Here is a 27,100-nt window from a genome sequence, read left to right as displayed (position 1 = left end):
TAGTTGTATTTGAACTGATCTCAGTAACTTTTTCCTTTTTGGACTAATCATTTAGACAGAATCTGTACACATTTTACATGCATTTACTTTATGCTAATTTGTGTGTTTTTGATGGGCGGAGGTAAGTCCCAGTCCAGGCAAAGCAGATCCATGGTCATGTGGACTCTGCTGGCTGTGGGCAGAAACACAGACCCCATGAGGAGGGAAGACTCCCAGCCACCCAAGGCATCAGGGGCATAACTCACAGGGGGGGGACATGTCCCCCCCCAAAAAAACAAAATAATAAATATTATGGTGAAATATATATATATATATATATATATATATATATATATATATATATATATATATATATATATACTGTTGCTATATACAGATACTTAATGTTAAACCACCCATATTATTTAGTTTACCACCCATAATAGGCCTCAGCATTCCTAAAAAGAGCTCAAATTTCAAATTTTTCTGGGGGGGGCTCCCCCAACCCCCCCCTGCTGAACAGGCTCGCTTTGCTCATCACCCACCCCATTGTCCTCCCCCCAACTTTTTGTAACCAGTTATGCCCCTACAAGGCATTAAATTAAATTCATTGTAGGGAAAAGTTGGGATCTTAGAACCAAACTCCAATGAGCCCATGCTACAATCTTCCACAACAAATTCTAGGTAGTGAATGTTATATCAGGAATATAGCCTATTTGTAAATCAAGGTTTGCCTGTAGTATGCTCAGGAGTGTTAGACATAATGAAATGATGGGGGAACAAGGGATTGGTTTACGACATGAAAGGTTAGGCAACAAATGGAAATATAAATACATAATTACAAAAATTATGATGGAAACTGGGTTGTAATTTCACGTAAAAGTTTACAAAGGCACTTGTAGGTTTTCTAGGTAAGGTAATTATGTATGGTGTGCATATCTTCCATACACAACAGAACACATTGTATAGTCACGATTCACCCAATGAGGAACTCACAAACATGATGTACAGTTGCCAAAAAAAGTATTGCACACCCATGCTGAATGTACATATGACTACATAGATTTTTACACATTCATTCATTTTAAGACATTTACGAGGAAGGCTGGGTGGTACCTGGTGAATGAGTGAGTTATCTTTTCTACTCAATATGTTAATCCTCTGTGGTGCCTAACTAGGGAACACATGCCAGTCGCTGAAAATGGCAGGCGAGAGGTTACACAGACAACTCTGCGGCATCACCCATTAAACTGAGCGAGTGCCGTCAGATTTGGCCGACAGCAATAAATCTAACAACAGCGGCTCTCGTCTTCTGGAAAGTGTTACGTCTACATCTATCTATCCCTCATCCAGGTAAGATAACACTCCCTCCTGCCTATGCCCCTGTTGATGGACTGGTATCTATCACTACTTTCTCGCTACCTAACATCCTTCTTGCCTCCCTCATAAATTCAACACATTCAATCCATCTAGTTGCTCATCTCCATTATCCCCATACCCTCTGCATATGCCCCTATTGATTGACTGGTATGTCCCTCCTTTCTTGCAACCTAACATCCTTCTTGCCTCTCTTATGTATTCCTCAACACAATCAATCCATCTAGTTGTTGATCTCCAGTCACTCCATACTCTTCCATTTGACTTTTCCAAACTTCAATAGCATACAATTCTACATCCTAATTGCTGGTGTCCTGTTTCACACACTCCACACAGTACTTTTTGTTCTCTCCTCTGTGCTATACCTTCTGTCCACATCCATTGAACTTATTATTCACTTCATCCCATCTTGTTACCTCTCCTGCTCTTCTCAAGTATCTCAATTGCATGGCATGTATCCTTGTCTGCAAAATGGTAAAAGTTTTGCAGCACATTAACGTTTACAAAGAATGAGAACGGAGGGGCACAGAGACGTAATGCTAATTCTCACTCGTTTGAACAGAAATATATTTACATGTCCTTACTGGCAGCTGCAGATCTAAATTGAAACCACGAACCTTAAAGCTGCAGTCTTGAGAATTTCCCTAAAGGTTCCTACATCACAAACACTCCATGAACTTCTTAATTCATACTTCTTACTGCCTACAGAAGTGACCTATCATTTTGTGTTGTGGGTATGTTTAGAGACCTAAGTTCATTTAACACTAGATTTAAGGGGTCCAAGAAGCAGTCACTTTGTCAGGATAGGAGAGCAAAAGGGCAGATCAGACGGTGCACTGGTCACCTCGCTGTCATGGCTCTGGGTCCCACACGATGTCGTCACGGTTGGCCAGGAAGTGTTGCTTGAAGAGGGAACGCAGTTGCCTGGTGACGAGCTGCTCACTCTCAAAGGCCTTCTTGAGGTTTTGGTGCTCCTTCAGCAGCATGGCCACCTGGTCCTTGAGTGCATACACCGTGTCCACCAGGCTCCTGCAGGACAAGTGGTGATTAGGTCCATTACTGGCATTATAGTCAGGAAAACCTTAGCACTTTCTACTTGTTTAGTGGGACAGTGATCAGATCTAATACTGAATTATATTCATCTGGAATCCCCTTTCCAGCACAAGTGGTAGTATCTTTCTCCATGATTGCAATTGGAAGATAGACCAAAGAAGGTGCAAGCCAAGGTAGGATCCTGGGCACCATTGCCAGATTATCGTACTCAGAGCAAAGTATTTACCGGTTTTTGACGCCTAACTATTGCCATAAAACATCAGGAATTAACTATTTTAACGATAAATATAAATGAATCTAGTTATTGAGCCCCAGGAGACCGTATTTGGGTCGGAAGTTGGTAAATATAAGAGGCTGAGTACGACAATCTGGCAACGTTGCTCCTGGGTCTTTAGGGAGGTTGCTACAGATCAAACAGAATGAACACATACTGATACAGATGCAAGAAATGAGTTGTAAAGAAAAAACTGACCTTTCTTCCATCACCACCTGGTTGCCACGTGTCTCCTCAACTATGATTTTCTCCTCCTCGGCGATCAAGACTTGAGGGCTGTCCAGTAAGGCTGAAAAGTAAGGTTCAGTCAGAGGAGCAAACTTTTCATATCGGTGATTGCACTGCGTCAAGACAATACGAATGTAATGATAAACTGGTATTCATCGTTTTTATTTACTATATATTCCCAAGAGGATAGATTTTAAAGGACCTTGTATTACAGTTATAATGACTTAGCTAGAAACAATCAGAAAACTTAGCAAATACTAGTACTAATGTCATGGTACGTTACTGTTATGATTACAAAATGTGAAAAAAATATTCTTCTAATATATCAAAGCCCTTCTCCCTAAATCATTAATCATGGTCATCAACATGTTACTGCAAATAGGTTGCAGAACATGGAGACAATGCATATCAGACAATCAAATAATCATTACATATTAATACAAAACTGAGCTGCATTCATGGCTGTTGGAGTGTCACATGAACTGCTAAAGTGAGTGATTTGTGACTGGTTGCAAAGTGTGAGTCTTCAGTCATGCAAGTCAAATAAAGCAATTATCACACTTGAAGATATGTGAAAAATTAATTCATAACTACGTCACTGTGCAGCAACTGGCAGGTCTGAGGTACCTGACAAGTGCATACATAATCATGTCAACATTATACTTGAGCACTACAAAGATTTTAGGATTGTTTATACACTATATTTACATTATGGCAGGCTCTTTTTTTTAATGTACAGTATTTACAATACTACCAATGTTGACCTTGAAATACTAGTTTAAAAAGCCATGAGCAATAATTACATATAATGAACACACCTTACTCCTAAAGGAATGACACACTGCCCTTTTTTTTGTTTTGTTTTGTTTTAGTATACTGAATATTATTACCGTTGATGACTTACTGTCAGGATTCTTTGACTTAATGGCAGCAGTATATGTATCATCAATGTACAACTATAAGTTTTCTTATAAGTCAATGAAAAGTCAGTAAGTGACAACAGAAATCTCACCATGCATATGAAATTATTTGGGTACTGACTTATCCTGAGTTAAAATAATAATTCAAAACACAAATTACCTTGTGGAGGGATGCAAACATGTGATTATGTAATGTACAAATTAAAAGGTACATTATTTACTCCCCCATCCACCCAAAAAGAAAAGAGAAAGAAATCAAAGCAAAGAAATTAAAATATGATACAAGACAGTAAGTGGTAAGAAAAATGTAACACTTCACACTAAAAGCAAAGTAATGTTACAGCATATAAGAAGTTACTGTGGCTGAATAACATGAGAGCCAAACTTGCAATACCAGATTACTAAATAAGAAATAATGTTGAAAATATCTGAACAAACTGAAAAGCAGGTATATACATAGCCAAGGATGATACAACCTGCATTCATCTTACCTTTCAATAAACATACAAAATGAGCAAAAATAAACATGTACTGCAAGAATGGCTCATCACTCCACTGTAACACAAAGCACAAAAGCTACACAATAACAAGACAAAACACATGAACAACTACACTAACACACATACACGCTCACAAACACACACACACACAGACACAAAGCTGCTCACCTCTATCCCTTAGGGCAGTCTGAAAACAAGTCACCTCCCTCTCCCCAATAACAACAATATATAAACACAAAATACATGTCCTGAAAGAGAGATAAGGGGCCAAGACTTCCAGGAAAACACTCGAGAATACAACACGTTTTTAATTCTATATAACTTCTGAGAATGTGTAATATATAACACTAATAGTTGCAACAAGAGAGGATGGAAGGTGTGTGCCTGGGCTGGCTGGAGGTGGCAGCAGCCCTAACACACAGAGACCAGCAGGGGAAGTTGTCCAAGGAGGAGGTTTGAGTGCGTTTGTGGTTTCGTATGCACTCGTCCATCTAGTACCCATACCAGGACTTAAACTACATAGGAAAACAGGGACAAGGTAGCTACATATATTAAAGATTCTAGTTCATTTTAATACCTCAACTCATTTCCATAGTAGTTTTTTTCTTTCCTGATATAGTAATAGTTGAAATGGTGCGCACATATTGACGAAACATACCCTGGATGAGTAAAACACATCCCCGCACATCCACACACACACACACACACATCACATGATCACCCTAGTACATATCTGAGGTGCCACTCCCGAAAGTAAGCTACTGCCATACTGTGAGTGACTACCAGTGAAATAAAGCTGCGTAAAGGCATCTTGAGCTTTGACGAAACTTTGTGCAATGTACCAGAGAACAGTAGTTTAATGTCAGGCAATATATAGTATAATGAGTAATGGTACTATGATGCATAATACTAAAGATGGCCATTTTTGTTGACATTATATTAGTGGTATGCCACGAGAAGTAGGAATGACAGCTTCAGTAAGACAAATGAGGTAACAGAGCATGGCTGTTTTGAAAGAACGAAGAGGAAAGGAACTGAAGAGACGGCATCAGAAACACTGGTGAAGAATGAAGACAGGAATGAAAAGGTAAATGACGAGGGTAAGATGAGATCAAGAGTGAGAGTGTGTGGAGTAAAAATGAAGAATAAAAAGGAGCTAACAACTGATCAGCCATGGTAGTAGAAGTTTGTGAGGAAAAATGAATTCACTCAGTTTGCAAGATTAAAGTAACAGAGCTAGATGAGTGATGAAGGACTGTAGGGCATCATATGGTGTTAATGATATGATTATGACACACACACACACACAATCTTCAACATTTAGTTCTTTTAACACTCGTCCTTGCATAATAAAACATCAAGGTACACCACTGCAGTAACCTCTGACTAGCTACCTCTTGGCCCATTACTATTGGCACTGAACACCTGAGAGATCATACATAAATAACGACCTTGGCAACACTCCCTCACAAGGACAACTTCTCCCCCCTGTCGGCAGCTTGAGGCCAACCAACCCCTGCTGACTGCCACAAGGCCTCTGCTCCTCTGAAGGCCAAAAAATCACAGGCATTTCAGCGTTACCTCTCGAGTAAAAATTATTATGCTCCTGAATTGTAAATGTAATGGATAGTAGTATATGGAAATGCCATGGCTTTGACAAAATAACCTTAGGAAGTACAAAAACAGCAAAAACTAGTATACAAAATGTGTCATACCCTTAATACATGTAGAATAAAAAAGTATACCAAGGAAAATCTAGGAAAAATAATTATGGTAAGAAGGGATAACATTCAATAAGGTACTATCATTAAATATATTGACAATGAAGACAAAAAAAAGCAAGAACACTAAGGCAAATATATCTATAAATTTCTCTCCCCTAAATAAACTCGTCCCCTGAGAACTTTGAGAACTGACTTCACTGTCCCTAATTTAAGGAAGACTTTTTCAAATGCAAGAATCCTTATGACTGACTGTAATGCAAGTGACGGCCGGAGCTGCACTGAGGAGGCTCCCAAATTGTAAAGTACAGTTTTGCTTTGACAAAAAGATAGACTGCAAGTGATGTGCTCCAACACCTCCTGCAGGCTGCAGGAGGCTGAGACAGATTACAGTCTGAAGCACCTTCAGTAGATTTGAATTTACAGGTTGACACAATTTACTAAACCTGGTCAAAGTAAAAAAGGATGCCTTGCTACACAGAGCTTGAAAAAAATCCTTGGAATTATTTTTGTTCCGAAAATGTACCACACACACATGCTAGAAAATCTTGTCTACAGCCATACCTCCAACCCTGCAGTTCTCCAGGTTGACCTTCCCTTCCTAGTTCAATGTTTATTACGACATTTAACTGATGTGGCATTGTCGTTACACCATCAGGTATTTCATCCTCCATGAACATAACACAGACCAAGCAGTCATGTAATGTTTTAAGAACATTGTGCTGGTGACCAGCTGTTGGCCACAAGGTCTGGATACTGACTGCCACTTGGCACCAATGTAAGGCTGAATAAACTTTCCATCAAATATAGAACAAACTTTGAAATATACTTTTATATTTTCTTTGCCACTAAATGCCTCTGCCCAACAGTGAATAATATTAAAAAATCTTTCTTTTACAGGAAAAAGATGATCACCACTACTCTGTATCAATCGGTTACTAGGAAATGTATAACTAATTCATAAAAGCAAAATTCAGGCCTACAAAGCATCACTTAATAGTTACGTCTTGTGAGTATGTACAGCGTGAATTTAAACTGTGGCACCTTCATGCAAAAAGTTACACATGAGGAGCTGCCTCCTGCAACCCTATAATCATTCCAAAACATGTTGTCCAAAAGGGACACAGTTTAATTCCTATTTATTTTTATTCTTGCATGATGACATGTAGATTTTAGTGTTGGTGACAACATAAAACAAAATTTCATATTCCCAATTTCCATGAGGAGCAGTATTTACACTGTAAACAATCATGTGACAAACCACTAGGTGAATGAGCTGCCATGCACTCCCCGCATAAGTCTACACATGCTATGAATCAAATCTTTAGGCATCGTAGGTACTTGTTATTTTCTACAGTCAATTTGTAGCCATCACAGTGTTTGGTCAAGGCACAACAGCCGGGTGAGTCACGGCAGCAGTGAGCAACGGATGATTCCAAGACTTCTCTGATAGTGTCTGCTGCACCGTCTTGCATGTACAGTAATGCATCACTGAATGCTCATTAGCATCAAAGACAAACTAATGGTCTATTTACAACACAGAACCATTGAAAATAAATGTGGTCATCCAGTGATTCACTTGGATGTCAGATATCACATTCACATGAAATTGTTAGATACAGTTCAGTGCTAAGTGTTGCAGACCACTTCATTGTTAAATTAATACACTGTTGAAAATCAAGGAGTGTATGTGTAACTGCCACCCATAAATAGCAAGTGATAAAAAATAGCAAGTGATAAAATCAAATCTCAAAGCCAAGTGAAGGAGTGCTTGAAACATGCCCGAACCTTTGCTGCGTGGAGAGCTCTGCACGCCCGTCTGGCTGTGCAAATCAAAAACAAATGATCCAGCTGTGTGTGGCAATTATTTAGAAAAAACATTACACTCAGCTTTACTCTCATGCACAAACAAACTGCAAACTAAGGAAATACAACATTTATATGCTACTTTCATTTATAATGATGGAATGCCAGCTGCTCCTCTGTGTACACGGCCACGTGCATAACACTATCTGTTGCCGGGGTCCTCCCCAACGCTGGCGTGCAGAGGTCTGCTTACACTGCTGTCAAGTGTTGCACAAAATACCAAGGCAGAGTGTCATCATTCAATTATCAGAGTGCTGACAACAGAGAAAACACCACAAAAATGCTGTCCATGGAAGGAAGTGGAAACTTTGCCAAAGTGTCTCTGCACACCAGCACAACACTGCCTGAGATCACTCGGGAACGCTTGAGGCCATGGAATAGGTTTGGTACAGGCACCACTCGTGTCGTGTGTGTCTCTACATTAGCTGACCTTCCTTCTACAAAAATTGTAAATAGAAACACCTTGAAATTTTCATTACTCAAGCATGTCCTCATTTACCACAAAATATTTTGCCAATAAATCTGTAAATTAAGTACTGATCTGCTCATCATTCACTTTGTTCAAGCTCAAACACATTTGTTTCCTTGTAAATAATGTACCAATGAGGTTGTAGCAGAGAAAAAAGGTTCAAAATACAAGTGCCCAACCTCCCTGTCTCGTCAAGGATCTGGAGCATCAAGACCCAACTCAGGTCTGCCTCGGTGGAGGCAAAGACACCACGTCATTCCAAAGTCTTTGTAAATGTACAGCAAAATAAAATATCCTGACAGTGCAGGATAGAGGAAAAACTTTAAGATGAATTTTCTTTTGCAGTCTGAATACAAAGGTACATCAGTAGTCTTCAAATTCAAAGTACACTTTCATGTAATGACAAACTCAGAAAAGTGCATTGTTCCTTCTCTCCAGTCATGTGTTTCACACGGAAAACTTTTCCTGTAGCACAATTATCTTCATCAATGCACACGCTAACAAGGAGTCTGGCTTCAGTAGCTGCAGCGCTGCCGCCACGTGTGCCTACAAAGCCCTGCCTCTTGGCGCTCTAACAGTCAAAATCAATGTTCTTCTTGATGGCCTTGATGGCCAGACCACAGCACCAGTTGGAGCGTTGGCCCTTGTGCATACGCAGCTCTCCAAAGGGCGAGAGTGCTGGGGGTGAGTGTGGGGGGGTCTGTTGCTGTTGTTGCTGTTGCTGCTGCTGCTGGTATTGGTGGTGTGAAAGCTGTTGGTAGTGGTGGTGATGGTGGTGGTGGCCTCGGCAATCGATCAAGGAGCCCCCTGGAGCACTCCCCCCACAGGCACGGCCAACATGCCCCAAGTCAACTGTGCCCAGGCAAGGGGGAGGGGAGGGAGGGCAGGTTGGAAGCAAGGGAGAGGGAGGGAGACGGGAGGAGGGAGAGAGAACAAGTGTGACAGAGTAGCCCAAGACACCAACACAGCATCACAGACACACAAGGAGGGAAGACTACTACTACGCCCTGCTGCCCACCACCACAGCCCACCTGCCACCGCCAACACACACGGCTGGCGGCTCTACAGCGTTAGACCACTATGCTGATGTGTTATATTATCAAAGTCAATAATTTAATCATGGTTATGTTTATAAGCATGACCTTGGGCTAGAATCTTAACAAATGTGGCTGAGAAATACTGCTACACCTGCCCACCACCAAGAGATCAGAAAATAGATAGGAAAGCAAAAAAAAATAGGCCTCGTACTCAGACATGCAGGAAAAAAAGTGTTGTGTTGACGGAAGCATGTTCTAGATAGTGAGTTAATAGTTAGAAGTCTTATGAGAAGTTGACAAGTTTGAAAGAAGTTTGATATATGAAATGTGTATGGAAGTGTGACATGCAACAACTGGCTGTGATGATGTATGGTGCAGATCAGTGGTCAACGAAGCCCTGGCCTCTCCACCAACTCTACGGCCGTTGTTCCTTTAATCGTTGTTTCCTGTTCTCTATTCCTTTCCCTTCCTTCATTTCTTTTTTCTTCTCCTTACTGAACCCGATGAAAACTGATGATGATGAAAAGGATGTTAGCTGCTCCAAGCGATTTCTGGTTTCCTCTCAATAACTATTTCTATAACTGTACAACTTGAAAATGATACCAGGTTGTTGTTGGTGAAATCAAACAATGAAAAAAGGAAGAAAAAGTAGTAAAACAAATATACATGGATAAAAAAACAGAAATACACAAACATACACATATACATACATACACACAAAAAATAAAATGAAACTGAATATACATATGAACACGAAAGAACAGACTCACACATACGCAACCTAGCATTTGAGCATTCAGAGACGAACGCTTCCACAAGAGTGTAGAACAAAGAAACAAAAGTATATGTGAAAAAGACATAAAACAAAGGTAATGGGATCTGACAAAACTAAAAAAACAAAGAAGTAAATTGGAAGAGGAGAAAAGAAGATGGGAGAGAAAGGTGGCGAGTGATAAGGAAGACAAGAGGAAAAAGAGGATGAAAATAATGATGACAGGAAAGAAACAATAAAAAAAGAGATGAAGCATAAGGAGAACAGTATTAAAGTTTCAAAATATTAATAGTTCATAGTGGGTTAGTACCCTAAACTTAACCTAACCTAACCTAACAAAACCCCAAACAGTTACTATAGGTCTTGACTCAGAAAACTCATGCATGCTTCCTTACTAACGAGACTTTCTATACAACAAAGTGAGGTCATTCTTTGTTGATTTGTCATGTGTTCGAAGATACCCTAAACCTAACCTAACCTAACAAAACCCAAAACAGTTTCAATAAGTCTTGACTCAGAAAATTCAGGAAACTTTCCCACCCTTTGCAACCCTAGTGGAGAGTGTTGAAATATGTCCAGAAATAAAGAACTACAAGATAACACAGAATGGAAAAAGGAACAAAGAAGAAAAGATGACAAAGGAAGGGAAATAAAAGTGGTGTGTTGTGAAATATCTAGAAACAAAGAACACAAGAAGGCAGAGTAGAAAAAGGAAACAAGAAGAAAAACACGACAGAGGAAAGGTTTTAAGAGTGGACCGTGTTGTAAAACGGTGAGGGAAAAATCAAAACAAGCCAAGAGAGGATGGGAAATTAAGAGTGGAATGTGTCATAAACTGTCCAGGAACAAAAGACACAAGACGACAAAGTGGAAAAAGGAAACAAGAAGAAAAGATGACAGAGGAAGGGAAATAAAAGTGAAACGAGCTGTAGAATGTCAAGGAATGGAGACGGCAAAGCGACAGCCCCACTTACTGGAGTTGATGGTGTAGCGGGTCTTGGCGCTGGTGCAGTACGCCTCAATAACACGAAGGATCAGCGCGTCGTCTTCATGCCACTTGTCGTCTGGGGAAGGAGAGAGAAGAGCGGGTGTGACAATAAGCTCCATGTACCGTCACTCAGTGTATGAATGGACTCGCCTCTTTATAGGATTGAAAATGTTTGTGGATATGAAAAGTAAACATGGAAGAAAAAGGGGAAGGAAGGGGGAGGGGGTAAGGAGTGACAAGTGATGGAGGGGAGAAGGGGGGAGAGGGAGATGGGTTGATGGGATAAGGGTGAGGGGAACCGTATTATTTATTAATTAATATAAATGATGGTGTTATTTAAGTGCATTTTCGTTGATATTTATGTAGCAGAGATGTCCTCAACTGATCAGTCTCGTGTCCAGAAAATAAATATGTAAAAGAGATTAAATAAAGTGATCAGGCTCGTGTCCAGAAAATAAATATGTAAAAGAGATTAAATAAAGTGATCAAGCTCGTGTCCAGAAAATATCAATGTAACAGAAACCTTCAAAACTTAACAGGCTTGAACAGTCCAGTAAGTCAGTCTAGATAATATAATGTAGCAGAGTCATATTAAACTGACCTAAACACAAGAGTCCAGAAATATAGATGTAGCAGAGAAGAGTCCAGAAAATATCTTCCGTCCAAAACTGATCAGGGTTGAGCGTCCACAAAATCTTTACTCGTACTCACCTTTCCTCTTGTACCGCTGGTTCCTCTTGTCCTCACGCAGAGACAGTCCCGGCCTCAGCGGCGGGGACGGACGAAGGCACGACAAACTCCACACCTGGTGATACAGAGACAAATAGAACGGTCCAGTGGCTGAGACTGTTAGTAAGATATCGTCACATCCCTCGAATCCTCCTTTAACTCCTTGACTGTGGATTTCCTACAAGAAGACATCATCAAGCTACAGGAATGGAACAAAAAGTGGCTGCTACAATTCAATGAAGAAAAATGTGGTCATGTACCTTAGAAGGGGAAATCCAGCATACCAATACCACATGGGAAACACTCCACTATCCACCACAGAGGCAGAGAAAGACCTGGGAGTATATGTTACCAGGCTACCAGTGAGGGCCAAATCCGTGCCAATCGCAGCGGACGGGTTAAGTTACTGGAGTTGATAATAAGGGGAGTGTAGATGCTGTGGGAGGAAGGTTAAAAGAGTGGAGTGTGTTGTAAACTGTCCAGGAACAACGAAGATAAGATAAGAGGAAGGAAAATAGGAGCGGAGTGTGTTGCAAAATATCCTGGAACAAAGAACACAAGATGACAGAGTAGGAAGACGAAAAAAGAAGAAAAGATATCAGAGGAAGGAAAAAAAGAACCAAGGTTACAAAAATGATGATGATGATAAATAATGAGACTGACGATGGTAATGGCGGAACTATCTCACCTTGCCAGGGACAGAGTGGCGCGGCCGAGCTGGGGCGTCCTGGGTGCTGGTGACGCTGGTGGTGCTGGCCTGGCGGGGCATAAGCGGGCCTCCCTGCACACACATACACAAAAGGACATTAACACACCTCATCCCTGCATCACATCAGAGCCATATACCAGCAGAGTTTGACCAGCCTCATCAAAGTTGTTATGTTTATTTTTTTTTATTTTTTTTACAGTACAGGAAGCAGCTCAAGGGCAAAAAATGATTAATAATGAGGGAAAACTGCCCACTAATCACTGCCCCTGTGAAATGAGCTTAGAGGATTGGCGAAACGAGAGGTCAGTTTCTGGAGGAGAGGTGTTTCGAAACTCACCGTTTGAAATTCAGATTGATCCCGATACAATGAGCGTTTTTTTTTTGTGTGTGTGTGTGTGCTTTAGGTATCATCAGGATCTTGAAGAAGTATTTAGAGCACAAAAAACGTTATTGTACTAGAATCAACTTGAATTACGTGTATATCTTTTGGTAACAGAATGGCACTTGTGATGATGATGGTGGTAAAACTCTCCTATTCTATGGCTCTGCGTCACAGTCTGAGCTCCCTTACTTTACTCTTCACATCTTTATGCTCTAGGTTATGTTAGCCTGTCCAATCTAGGTCCAATGTTAGGCTGTTGAAATCACATCCATATCAATAAATTGGCTGACTTATTTTGTTTTTGTCAAATTTCATTAAAGCAGAGAAATTGAGAAAACTGTTACTGAGTTGCCATGGATGGAGATTCATTAGATGTGTCAAGAAGTGAAGATTTGAATTTAATATTAGAAGTAAAATTAAAGTATATATGTAGATGGTCATACTTTACAACCTTTCTCCCAGCACACACACACACACACACACACACACACACACACACACACACAGAATACCCCTCTTCACCATTACAGTAACTTGCATATAACCATGAACAAAATTATGCATAACACCTCATCTAGAACGGAAAATATGAACGTTATAATCAGCAAGTACAAAAACAATACCCGTTCTATCCGCGTCCGCTAGATTAGTTAGTGGCCACGGCAAAGCAATACCACATACACAAACGCCAAGCAGAGTCAGCGGAAAAACAAAAACAATCGGCAATGTGAAAATATGTTACTTGAGGAATAATAATACTGTTACGGCCCAAGCATGCAACCCACAGAGACATGCAGCGAGGGATGGGAAAAGGGGAGGGAGGGACGGGAGAGGTTGGGAGAGCAAGGTTGGTATTAGCGGGAGTGTCTAGCCACCTGGAAAACATGGTAATAAATGTACACCTACACTACCTTACCAATTAATTCTTGTCATATATTTAAAAGTTCATGAATGGAAATAGACATGTGGCATAAAAGAGCGTCTGTCAACCACACTCTTATAAAAGTATCAGGAAAATTGAATTATACTTGTGATAGGAATATGTCTTCCCAAACCATGTGTCAGATCTTGCAAATGAGATATACTACAACTACATGAAAGTGACACTATAACTTATAATTGTATGATGAGCAAGAGTGAACACAGTATATATGATCCTATGACACACTCCTTACAGCTGGCCTTGGAAAATGGGTGTGATAAACAGGTTTGGGTCTGCCACTGTCTAACTCCACCATTAAAGTAACTCAAAACTATGCATTATTCTATCCAGAGGTACTTCAACTCTGCAGTGACATCTTTCATCATGTCAGGTACACAGTTACACTACGCACAGCATGAATATCTTGTCGCCTACACAGCCTCCTTTAAGATTAACTGCTGCTGGTGTTAGTTGTGGTCCTGAGCGCGTGTGGCTGGTAGTAGTAAGCTGCATCCTCTACATCACACAGGGAGTCACCACACTCTCTACGCCAACACATTAGCTACTTCACTCATGACTAGAGCTAGGTATAACTTTACGCTTTGTGAATGCAAAGAAAGGTAACAATTGTTATTTCATGTCAAATATTAGATAAGAAGCAAAGGGTCCACTTGGTACTGCCATCAGTGTTGCCACGTTGCCACGTACCCAGAGGAGGAGAACACCGCGGCTCAGAGCAACACCAGACTACAGTTGTCCTACTGATTACTGCTGTTACTGCTTTGTGGGGAGAGAGGCTGAGCAGGGGTGGCTATCTCCACAACAAGTAAGAGAGCAGCAACATCTCAGGAAGGGAAATACATGAGCAGCAGCCAGGGCTGGCACCTAACTGGCGTGGTCCTGGATGGGGGAAGAGGGCGTGTCAACAAAGGCTCTATGTCAACAACAGAGATCCTGCAGGACTGTAGGATGCTAATGCTGTACCAAAATATGCTGCACACCAGCTGATACTGTTACTGAATTCACTGCACAAAATTACTGGAATGCACTAGACCAAGAAGTGCTGCATATACACATGATTTCATGATGATATTGCAGGATTTATCATGAATGTCTCAGTTTCACTTCCAAAATTGTAGGTATCTTGGCTAATGAGTGAAAGGCTTTCTTTGGTACCTTGCTTTGTGTGTGGACAGAGATGGAAGTAGGTGCTGGCAGTCTTGGAAGACTCCTTGATCGCTGAATGGGCCATGACTGAAGATGTGCAGGCTTTGGGGGCAGGGTGGGCCTCCCTAAGCTATGCAACCCTTCCATGGGGGCAAAGTTTCCTGCCACAATGAGTCTCCTGGCAGTTTGTGGGAGGGTGGTGACAGGCCGTGGCTGGGCGTTCCCTTCTTGGGCAGAGGGCAGCTGCCAGTACAGCGTGGACTTGTAGGGTGCAGATGAGGCTGAGCTGGAGGTGGCCGTGGTGTGCAGGGAGTGTGAGGAGGCACGTCTCTGGAAATCCACATCCAGGCCCTCGCAGGAGTCTCTCAGATGAGGCTGCTGCCCTGCCCCCTCACAGGACTCACTAAAGCTGTGGAGGCTTGAGAGTTCTGTTCCACTGGACTCCTGTGAAGCCTTCCCCATCACTCGCAGCGTGCTGAGGGCCGGCCGGGACCCTGACTCTGTGCGGGACTCCTTCTCCCTCACTGCCCTGGGGATCACCGTCACCTGGGACACCTGGGAGACCTGGGACTCAAAGCTGCGGTCACGGGTCATGGCCACGGAGGGCTGCGGGGTGAGGTGTGTGGACAGTTTCTTAAGCCGTGGGTGGATGCAGTGTTCGCCGTGAGGGGGCGGCGGGCAGGTCTGGGTGGAGGTGGAACGGGCAACCGGCTTCACCACGTTGCCTTTACTTCCTCCTCTCCGCACGTGGTAGGAGGGCTTCAGGAACCTGGGCTTGGGGGGAATGTCTGGCTTCTTATCTCCCTTGAACCTGAGGTAGTCCTTCTTGGAGCGGTCGATGGCCAGGAGGCGAGGGCACACACTTGCCTTCATCCACCAGTGTGCATACAGCCCTGAGCGGTACACGCCCTCCTCTGCCCCAGACTCCTGCTCCGGCGGGGACTGGTGCAAACTGACAGAGTCCAGCAAGGAGGTGAGGGAGTCTTCTGCATATGAGACTGGAGCGGAGGTGTTGGGGGAGGTGACGGGGGTGGGCAACAGGCTGTCCGGGGTGAAGGCTCGCACCGGATACCAGGAGGTGCCTTGTAGGAACTTGGAGGAAGAAAGCTGTGAGGAATGGGAGCAGTGTGAGGCACCAGAGCCCCGGCCAAGGCCAGGGGTGTCGGTGCGCAGGGGGCAGCGCTCCAAGTGATGCACCACGTCTGCCAGGCCGGAGTCGGAGGAGCGGTGGCTGTGGGCCTCACAGTTGCACACTTTGCTAGTTGGTGTCTCCATGGGCAGGACCAGCTGGACGTAGTGGCTCGAGAACTTTTGGGGTTTGCTTTGGTCTTCTGGGTGCTCGCTGGAGGGAAGGCAGAGGTTGGGTTCGCTGCGGGACAGAGCCATGACCAGCGGCTCTGGCTTGCGGTGGCTCTCGTAGTAATCGGCACGGTCCTCGCCGGTCTCATCTCCACTACAGGAAGACACGTAATAGGCAATGTCCGGCTTGGTCCTGAAAGGGAACATTGGCTTCTCTGGCTCCTCACCCACCCAGGATGCCTTCTTAGGGTCACCACCATCACAGGAGGAAGAAGAAGGCTCATATATGGTTCTGTTGCACACATTGGGGGACCCCTCAGAGCTCTCACATATTGACACTTGCTGGGAGGGCCGGAGGCTGGCCAGCATCATTGGAACAGCAGGGATGGTGAGGGTGGAGGAATGGACTGTCTTGGCCCTTGGAGGTATCTTTGGAGGGCCTTCATCCTCCACACTGTGCTGTGGGCTCAGGGTGGGCTGGGACTGGGAGAGGGTGAGGCTGGGAGCATTGGTGCTGAAGTGACAGGGACCCATGACTCTTGGCACATGACACTTTGCCACCTCCTTGCAAGGGTTTCTATAACAGTCAAACTCGTGTTCTGATGAGTCTTGAAGCTGTTCCTGCCGCTGGTGCCCCCAGCCTGCAAGGCTCATGGAGGCCCAGGGATCATCAGGCAGGTGACCAAAGTTATCAAATGAGGAGCTCTTTTCACCCTGGGCGATGGCCGAGGGTGCCAGGGTGGGCTGTGTGTAGGTGAAGCGGCGAGCAGGAGTGTCCTCCTCCTGCGGGGGGGAGGAAGGCCCCTCAGGGTTAAAGTAGCGGATGTAGCCGTAGGGGTTACTGCTCTCACTGGAGGTGGCGGAGTCATCAGAGGTTGAGAGGGAGCCAGGCAGCGGGGTCGCCTGGTACCGCCATTTGTGCAAACTGCTGGAGGCCTGGACGGCAGGGGGCTGGTACACCTTCCTCGAAGGAAGGGGGGAGAACACCTCAAAACCTTGGCTTGGGTCCCGGCAGCTGGGCCCGCCACCCACCCAGTAGCCTCCACTGGAGTCACTGGAGCCCTCCGAGTCTGAGCAGGGCTGGGGGTCCCCTGAGAGTCTGTGGTGCTGGGAGCTGTCATCCTCTGTGTCGGAGCTGGACTCCCCGCCAGTGTGGATGGAACACTCTGTGCGGTGTCTTCTGAGCCGTACGTGGCGGGCGGCCTCCAGGTCCTCGTGGTCACCGGCCAGGTACCGCAGGAGCCTCTTGGTGATAATTTTCTTGCGGAAGAGGCTGGCAAAGTGCTTGGTGAGGACCAGGTAGGGCAGGCTGAGGTAGGGGCGGGAAGAAGGGGAAGGGGAGACAGGGGGAGAGGATACAGAGCAGGAGCAAGATGGCATATGTACACCACCACCACCACCACCACAGTAGTAAGGTAAGCCACAAGACATGCACATGGAGGAGGCTGGCTGAGGGGGAGGCTTGGGCCACACACTTACATGAGCTGGGAGGACGGGAGGGGAGGTTAGCGGGGTTTTGTGGGGGGTGAAGCTAGAGGAACGGGCAAGGCGGCACTGCTGGGTGAGGGCCTCCACCCACTGCTGCTGGTCCTGGCGGCTCTGGCACACGGCCACCACGCGCTCCAGCACCGGCCCTGCGACACACACTCAGACTAAAACGTATCCAGAGGCAATGTGTTGAGGAAAGAGCTGAGTATGCAAACATAGTGAACCAAGGACTGACTGACTGGGGCATTGCGACCCTATGACACACGTACATAGATCAAAATTTATCCTGAAAACACAAGGGGAACAGATGCAATATGATGAGGAAAGAATGGAGTAAGTTATCATGGTGGGCAAAAAATACTGATTGATTAATTGGGGCATTCCATCATGGTGCCAGAACTATAATGGTCATATGGCACTGACTAGACGACATAGTATGAAAACTGTAGCTAAATAATTAATGAAACAAAATAAGTGCTAAAATATCCACTATTGAATAACATTTGTCCTCACATCACACATAGAACCATTAATGTAGCACCTAATGATCCTTGCTGGCTGCTACAATGAGTGAAAGTGAGTCTGAAACAGCTGCTGCAGAGGGAGTGAAAATGAGTCCAAACAGCCCCTGATACTCCTATTACTCTGTGCCTCTCACCATCACACATAGAACCATTAATGTAGCACCTAATGATCCTTGCTGGCTGGTACAAGGAGTGAAAGTGAACCCAAATCAGCTGCTGCAGAGGGAGTGAAAATGAGTCCAAACAGCCCCTGATACTCCTATTACTTTGTGCATCTCACCATCACACATAGAACCATTTATGTAGCACCTAATGATCCTTGCTGGCTGGTACAAGGAGTGAAAGTGAACCCCAATCAGCTGCTGCATAAGGAGTGAAAGAGTCCAAACAGCCCCTGGCGGAAACAGACTAACTTCGAAACAACTAACTACCTGCAAGCTCGAAGGCATTCTTGTGGTGGTCGCCATCCTCCAGTCTGGTCACGTGGATGCCACTGAGCGGATAACTTCCCTGTGTGAAAGAAACGGCAGAAATTGACCTCTATGGGAAACTGACCTCTCCTACTTTTTGTGTTATTGGTGTAGTACTGAGCAGAGTTATGTTGTTTTTTGCGTTTCTTTTTGCCCTTTTCTTTTGTTTACGGTAAAGGAAGCAGCTCAAGGGCAAAATAAGAAGACAAGAAAGCCTGCTAGTCATTGCTACTATGAAAATAAATTAAAAAAAGAGCTGCCTCCCTTGATATAAACAAAACAAAACAAACAAAACAACTCCAGTTCTGTTCAAAGGGGATCTTCAAAGTAGGTCTCAGAAAACGACAATCGACCTTACCTCAAATATGAAGGCGCTCATCCTCGGCGAGACAGAGAGCATCACCAACATTGCCGGGAAGAGAACAAAGTAACGGTCACGGTGGTCGGGCATCAGCGCCACCGAGCCCATGCGCAGCACCTCCCCCAGCGCCCCCAGGCTGTCCCCGCCATCCCAGCCATGCACACGGCCCGTCACCACCTCCAGCTCCAGCTCCTTCTGTCTCCGCAACGCTCCACACACAGACTGGCGGTGCCGGACAGGAAGGAACATTGATAAACATACATTACTGGCTGGTTGAGCGAGGGTCAATATATGCTACTTAATGCAGGGGAGTGACTGAATGCAGAAAGATGATTTAGTGATACGGATAAGATAAACTACCACTACCACCGGAAAGTAAAGGAAGGGAAAGGAAGGTAAAGAAAAGAGGAAAAGTGATGGAAATGAGGGAAATCAAGGAAAAAAGGGAAGAGATGGAAAGGAGGTGATAGAGAAAAGAAGAAAGGCTTAGGATAATGTAGAAGTAAACATATATACACAATGCTGACTGAATGCAAAAAAGTAATTGTATACAGAATGACGATTTAGTGTGAAGTGATGAAAAATACACTAGTCCTCTTTGATTTAGGATAGAGTTATGGAAAAGACACATACTACGAACTACACAATGAAAACTGAATAGAAAATAGTAACTGAATGCAGAACTGTGATTTAGAGAATATGATTAACTTTCTCTCTGTATTAGTAAATTGGACTGCACAGAGATGACCTTAACTTTCTCTTTGGTAAACTGGACAACATAGAAGTGAGGTAGAGTATAACATTCGTGACGCTGATGAAAGCAAAGACACTAATGAAGACCTCCACCACCAGGGGCCGCCACCACACTCACGGCCAGCTCCTTGTAGACGTGGGTTGAGCGCTGGGTGTCGCCGCGGTCCTGGTGGCCCTCCTCCAGGTGGCGCTGGTACTCCTGCAGCATGCCCGTGTACTTGTCCAGGCGGCGGAAGGGCTTGCTGAGCGCTGTGGTGATGAACATGATGCCCGGCCGCGGCGCCCCCTGCCCCTCCATGAAGTTGCCCAACTCGTCCCTGGGAAAATAAATAAATAAATAAATGAATAATGAAATGAAAAATGAATGAAAAAAAAGAAAATTGAGGGTTATGCTACTGGAAGGAAAGGGAAGAAAGGAAAGGAAGGGAAATGAAGGCAAAGAAGAGGAAAAATGATGGAAATGAAGGAAAAAAATCGAGGAAAGGGAGGGAAGGAAAAAGATGAAAATGGGGAGGAAAGAAAAGGAAGGCAAGGGGAGGAAAGAGAGATAAGGGGAGGAAGGGAAGATAAGGGAAGGAAAAGCAGGGAGCAGAAGGAAGGAAAGGGAGAGAGCAAGGGAGATTATTTCACACACTCACCCTTGCACTAAACTAAAGGCAAACAAATGAACAAACAAACAATCAATCAAGAAATTAATAAACCCTGATAAAAATACAGAAAAATAAAAAAATAAAATAAAAAACTGAAAAATGCTTACTTAAATTTCTCCAGCATGCAGACGGCCCGCGGGTGGTTGGTGCAATAGTTCTGGTGGACACTCTGGAGGTGGGGCGCGAGGGTGAGGAAGGCGCCCCCTATCCGCTGCTCCCTGGACGGCCGCTCGCTCTGCTCCTCAAGGGCCGTGACGAGGTTGGAGTGAGCCACAGCCACCTCCTCCAAGTTCCCCACCAGCTGCTTGTACTCGGCATCCGTTAGCCTGTAGAAGGGAGGCAGAAGGTTAGGAATTTAGTTATAAAAGGTTACCAATTAGGGACTGTCAGTATTGTGTATCAGTGAGATATATAGAATGGGAGTACTTTGTTACACTATTTTAATGCCATGTGTGATTCTCTTTTGTTTAGTTCAGTTGTTGATGGAGCTGCCTGATTGTGCGTCTATGTTTTTGGATTTGGGCACGGAAAAAATAAGCGAACTGGTGTATTGTGTTCTTTTCTTGGGTTTCCTCGGGTTAAGGTTATGACATACTATCCCTTATATAGGTTTTATTAGTGCAGGAGCTAAGCTGTTTTGTTTCGTTTTAGTTATTCCTCAAGCTACTTCCTTTCATGTCCCCCTTTCTTTTGTTCTTCTTACTTTACATAACTGTTACTCAATCACCATTATTTATTTATTTTTATTACTATTACTGAGATCCACGACAGGGCACAATGGGAAAATAAAATATGATATAGACCCAAAATCCACCAATAAGCAGACTTCGACACAAAGAATAAAAAGAGACCACAACAGTAAGGTAGGAATGAAAACAAAGGAACATGAAAAGAGCCCACTATTGCCTTTCACAGCTCCGGCCTCTCCACACCCTCCCACTCACAGCTCAGACTTGCGGAGGGCTGCCAGCTGGTTGGACAGGAGGCTCTGCAGCTCGGCCAGGTGTGCGCGCTCCGACTCCAGGATGTCCTTGAGCACGAGGCTGCGGTATATCTGTTGCTGCTGACAGTGCTGAGGGCTGAGCAGCTCCCCTTCCACGTGCTGAGGGGACAGTGGCACACCATCTGGGGGGGATATGTGGGTGGTTAGTGAGGTGAGGGATGGGATGGAAAGGAGAAGGAGAAAAGGAAGTGAGGGGATGGAAAGGAAGGGAGAGGAAAGGAAAGGAAGGGATGGGAGTGAATGAAAGAGTGAGACGAAGGGGAATGAAAGGAAGAGATGGGAAAGAAAGGAAAAGAGGGGAAGAAAAGGATAGTATGAAATGGAAAAGAACAAAAGGAAAGAAAAGAAAGGAAAGTCAGAAAAGAGATGGAAAGGAGAAGGGAGGAGAAGGAAAGGAAAGGAAAAGAAAAAGAAAGAAAGAGATGGGAAGGAAAGAAATAGAGGGGAGAAAAATTAGTGGAAGAGATGGAAAAGAACAGAATAAAAGGGACAAAGAGGAAAGTAAATAAAAAATAGGAATGGAAGGAAAGGAAAAGAGGAACAGGATGCAAAATGAAGGAAATGAGAGAAAAGCAAGGAAAAAATGGGAGTGGAAAGAAGAAAATGGAAATAAAGATAAGAACAGATAGGAACCAAAGGGAGAGTACTTCACTCACCCTTGCACTCCCTGACGTAATTTGAGGGGAACCAGCCAGTCTTGTCCACCAGCGTGCCTTCCCACCAGCCCCCATCCTCACGCTGGGTCACTGTGATTATGTCCCCCTTGGTGAAGCACAGCTGGGGAGAGAAGGGGCAAAAGGCATGTGTGTGTGCGCATGTGTATTTGCCTAGTTATGGTACAAAGGGCCCCATCTTCCTCCTCTACTTCCTTCCCTCATTCGTACCCTCCCTCCTCTTCTTCCTTCCCTCCATCGATATTTCATTTTCATTGCATTTCTTACCTTCTCCAACTTCCTCTCTCACTATACTCACATGGTCCCGTCTCCATATCTATCATTGTCAAGTCTTTCCTTTAACTGTTTAACCCGGTAGCAGCGATAGGCCAAATTTGTGGCTTTCTCGTGTAGCAGTGACGGGCCAAATTTGTGGCTTTCTCGTGTAGCAGTGACGGGCCAAATTTGTGGCTTTCTCGTGTAGCAGTGACGGGCCAAATTTGTGGCTTTATCGTGTAGCAGCAACGGGCCAAATCTGTGGCTTTATCGTGTAGCAGTGACGGGCCAAATTTGTGGCTTTATCGTGTAGCAGCGACGGGCCAAATTTGTGGTTTTATCGGGTAGCAGCGACGGGCCAAATTTGTGGCTTTATCGTGTAGCAGCGACGGGCCAAATTTGTGGCTTTATCGTGTAGCAGCGACGGGCCAAATTTGTGGTTTTATCGGGTAGCAGCGACGGGCCAAATTTGTGGCTTTATTGTGTAGCAGCGACGGGCCAAATTTGTGGCTTTATCGTGTAGCAGCGACGGGCCAAATTTGTGGCTTTATCGTGTAGCAGTGACGGGCCAAATTTGTGCCAATATATAAACCCCTCAAAATAGATGATGCATAAACTGATCACAAATGCTTTGATATATATTATGAAATGGTTTGTAAGAGTGATGATTTTTTCTCATTTTTCTCGCTTAGAGGGACCATTAAGAAACATGATCCCCGCTGCTACTGGGCTAACACTCTTTGCCTTCAAAACATCTTCCCCTAATCCATTAAGAGCATCTACCGTTGAATTTATTGACATTATTTAACCACCTTCCTTTCATCAACTTCATCCTGTATCCTCTTGGTTGTCTTGATAGCATTTGATCCAATATAATTTCACTTCGGTTTAAAGACACACCACCTAGTCTGGACCATAGTGTTTGTGTGGTTTGATTATCTATGTAAAGCTATGTAAATCTCTCCATCTCTCTCACCTCATCATTGTTCTTGCCCCTGAAGGAGTACAGCGCTTCCACCACCAAAGGGTTGCTGGTGTCTGCCATGCTGCCTGTTTGTCTCTCTGTTTTATGAGGTTATTGATGATTGGCAATGCTGCGGAAAGCCAACCAACACCTCACGATTCTTCCTCCTACTCCTTCAGTAACCTTCCTTCCTACCCCTCTGTTTCTCTCTTCTTCCTTCCTTCCTGCCAGAGCTGTGAATCTGAAAATGAGAAAATACACATAAAGGAGGGTTTTAGAATACGGTTTATTGAGGAAAATTAGATAACATTGAAGTGAAGAAAGAGGTGGAAAGGTAAGAATGAAAATAAAAGTTAGAGACAGAGGAGGAAAAATTATTTAGTGAAGGAAAGAGATGCAAAGGAAATTAAACAAAGGTGAAGGGAAGGAAAGAGTTAATAATAGTGAGAGCAAAAACAGAGAATGACAGGACAAGGAAGAGGAGGAGGAGGAGGAGGAGAAAAGGAAAAATAAGAGGAGAGAGTTGGAGAAGGAAAAACATGCGAGGAAAATGAAATAAAGAGAAGGGAAGGGAAGAGAAGGGAGAGGAAAGGAGAGGAAGGGAAGTGAGGGGAAGGGAAGGGAATTAAGGGGAAGGGAAGGGAATTAAGGGGAAGGGAAGGGAATTAAGGGGAAGGGAAGGGAATTAAGGGGAAGGGAAGGGAAGTGAGGGGAGGGGAAGGGAAGAGAAGGAAGGGATAGGATGGAATGGGAAGGAAATGGAAGGGAATGAAAAGAAAAGGAAAGGAAAGAGAAAAGGAAAGGGAGAATATAGAAGGTAAGAATGAAGGGAGGAAAGAAAAAAAGAAGAGGGAAAAAAGTTAAAGAAGGTAAAAAATGCGAGGTAAATAAATCATAGGCAAAGGAAGGCGAGGAAGGAAGGTAAGAATGAGGGGAATGAAGGGGAGGAGGAGGGGAGAAGAGAGGAAGGGGGGAGGGGAGACAGGTGCCAGGAAACACCTTACATACTTCAAAGGGAGGAGGGGCGAGAGGGAAGGGGAGGGAAAGGGAGAGAGGGAAGAGGAAGGGAGGAAGAAAGATGGGAAGGGGGAAAGGAAGGGAGGGAGGGAAGGAGAGAGGGGAAGGGAGAGAGAGCGGAAGAGGGAAAGAATAGGAAGAGAAAGTGAATGAGAGGAAAGGGAGAAGGAAACTGTGATAATATGTCTTTTTTCCTCCTCCTTCCCTACTTCTCTCTCTCTCTCTCTCTCTCTCTCTCTCTCTCTCTCTCTCTCTCTCTGACAACTTTTTTTCTTCGTTTTCCATCATTTTATTTTTGTTCACCCTTCAAGAGTACCAGAATGGGCTTCGTTGCCACCTCTCTCTCTCTCTCTCTCTCTCTCTCTCTCTCTCTCTCTCTCTCTCTCTCTCTCTCTCTCTCTCTCCGCGTAAAACCAGCAAATATAAACACAGCAAAGAGAAATAGCCATAAATATGTGTGTGACGTATATGAGAGAGAGAGAGAGAGAGAGAGAGAGAGAGAGAGAGAGAGAGAGTTATACCATTCCGAGTATTTTTAATCTTCACCAAAAGACATTTTGCATCTCTCTCTCTCTCTCTGCGTCTCACCTCCCGCAAAGATCTTTTACTCTCTCTCTCTCTCTCTCTCTCTCTCTCTCTCTCTCTCTCTCTCTCTCTCTCTCTCTCTCTCTCTCTCTCTCTCTTGCACAAGGAAAGAGAGAGAGAGAGAGAGAGAGAGAGAGAGAGAGAGAGAGAGAGAGAGAGTAGTAGTAGTAGTAGTGATAATACTAATAATAAAAATAGTGACCCGGTTTCCCGCAGAGGTTAAGAGAGGTGTCAAAAAACAGACAAACATAAACAAACAAACACACAAACACACATACTACCAGTCAGAACGAGTTTAACTTATGCCCAGAAATAGACGAATGAGAGAGAGAGAGAGAGAGAGAGAGAGAGAGAGAGAGAGAGAGAGAGAGAGAGAGAGAGAGAGAGAGAAACTAGCCCATAGCATCGACTTTCAGAAGCAGCAGTAGTAGCATAGTATTCCCATAATTATGTAGGCTAACTGGCCGGTGGGGTGTAGGCCTATGCGGGTCAGCGCCATTGCCGTCTCCCTATGATCAGCCCCGCCAAGCATCTCTGCCACACACTCTCAAGACCTCTCGCTTCCTTTCGTATGTCTGCTATAATTCTATTTACTACCTTTGAATGAATCTTATTAAATAATTGGATAAGCTAATAAGGTCATATAGTGCTGAGACTGTTACATAAGCGGAAGATCGTATCGTGACCTAAATAAGAGAGAGAGAGAGAGAGAGAGAGAGAGAGAGAGAGAGAGAGAGAGAGAGAGAGAGAGAGCAAAACGCAACAAAACACATGCAAAAAATCACCACAATTAATTAACAAGACACACGATCTCTCTCTCTCTCTCTCTCTCTCTCTCTCTCTCTCTCTCCCCCCCCCCCCCCTTGTGCTTCATTTCCGTAGTTTATGCAGCGCAGCGTAAAAATTAATAAATAAACAACAAAAATACTAAAATATGGCTAAGATAGGTATGTGGGATGCCCTCTTAACCTCACTGATACATAGGCGCGGCGTCCTACTTAAAGTCCTCCAATGCCTTCCCCTCTATGTAAATCAAGGATGTCTATTGCTATACTTACACCGGTTCTTCAAGCTATGGCCCAACGTAGGTGAGGGATGGGAGCGAAGGAGGAAAGGAGGAGAGAAAAAGGGAGGAAGCGGAGACGTAAATGAGGTTAGGATATGACAGGAGAGGAGGAGGAGGAGGAGGAATGGAAGAGGGGAGAGGGAGAGGGATGGAGATGTAGGTGAGGGGAAGGACATGAGAAGAGGAGGAGGAGGAGGGAAGGAAGGTGTGAAGGAAACATGAGTGTGAGGAAGGAGAAAAGAGAGAGAGGAACATGGAGGTATTAAGGGAAGGAGGAAGGGGAGAGAAGAGGGGAAGGGAAGGAAGGAGAAGAAAAGTAAGGGGTAGAAATGGGGAGGGAAGGGGAATGAGAGCGTGGGAGAGGAAATGAGGGGAGAGAGAGAGATGGGAGATAGGGAGAGGAGGAAAAAATGGGAGAAATGGGAAGGGAGGGAGGGGGTGACGGCTTCGGGGAGGAATGTTTGGGAGTAGAGAGGGGGAAGAGGAGGAGAGGAAAGGACAAAGGGAGAGAGAAAAAGGGAGAGGGGAGGAAAAAAGGGAGATGTGACATAGGGCAGAGAGTATAAAAATGAGGGCAACCACCTCTCTCTCTCTCTCTGGTATGGGGGACTCGCCGTACTCAAAAATCAAAGATCTATACGATCACACACACACACACACACACACACACACACACACACACAGTAATTATTTCAAGGCCTTAAGTTTTTTTTAAGAAACTCACAATCTTCAGAATTGGATGAAGCAGATTTGAGTCTTATGCCAAATGCACCTGTAAACACACACACACACACACACACACACACACACACACACACACACACACACACACACAGACAAAGGATGACAGGAGTAGCGATCGAGCTCAGCGTAGGCGAGAGATGGTGGCGCCAGTGAT

General features: G+C 44.3%; 1 protein-coding gene across 4 annotated transcripts in view; it reads right to left on the bottom strand.

Annotated features, from left to right (window-relative positions):
• Positions 1-757: 757 nt before the first annotated feature.
• Positions 758-27,100, bottom strand: part of LOC126997556 (rho guanine nucleotide exchange factor 7-like) — a 34,260-nt gene continuing 7,917 nt past the window's right edge. For 2 of the 4 annotated variants that reach the window (XM_050858724.1, XM_050858723.1), the window contains exons 2-13: positions 23,547-23,775; positions 22,298-22,418; positions 21,583-21,763; positions 20,746-20,964; positions 20,107-20,305; positions 19,233-19,457; positions 18,836-18,914; positions 17,872-18,026; positions 12,602-12,694; positions 11,896-11,989; positions 11,171-11,260; positions 4,625-9,239 (exon numbers count right to left, since the gene is read on the bottom strand). In XM_050858724.1, the coding sequence (XP_050714681.1) occupies positions 8,959-9,239; positions 11,171-11,260; positions 11,896-11,989; positions 12,602-12,694; positions 17,872-18,026; positions 18,836-18,914; positions 19,233-19,457; positions 20,107-20,305; positions 20,746-20,964; positions 21,583-21,763; positions 22,298-22,418; positions 23,547-23,615 (1,806 nt within the window). In that variant the 5' untranslated portion in view covers positions 23,616-23,775 and the 3' untranslated portion in view covers positions 4,625-8,958. The other 2 variants (XM_050858725.1, XR_007752189.1) reach the window with 2 other exon arrangements.

The sequence above is a fragment of the Eriocheir sinensis genome, chromosome 12, assembly GCF_024679095.1.
Source record: "Eriocheir sinensis breed Jianghai 21 chromosome 12, ASM2467909v1, whole genome shotgun sequence".
Lineage (NCBI taxonomy): Eukaryota > Metazoa > Arthropoda > Malacostraca > Decapoda > Varunidae > Eriocheir > Eriocheir sinensis.
This window is presented reverse-complemented; position numbering and strand designations above follow the sequence as displayed.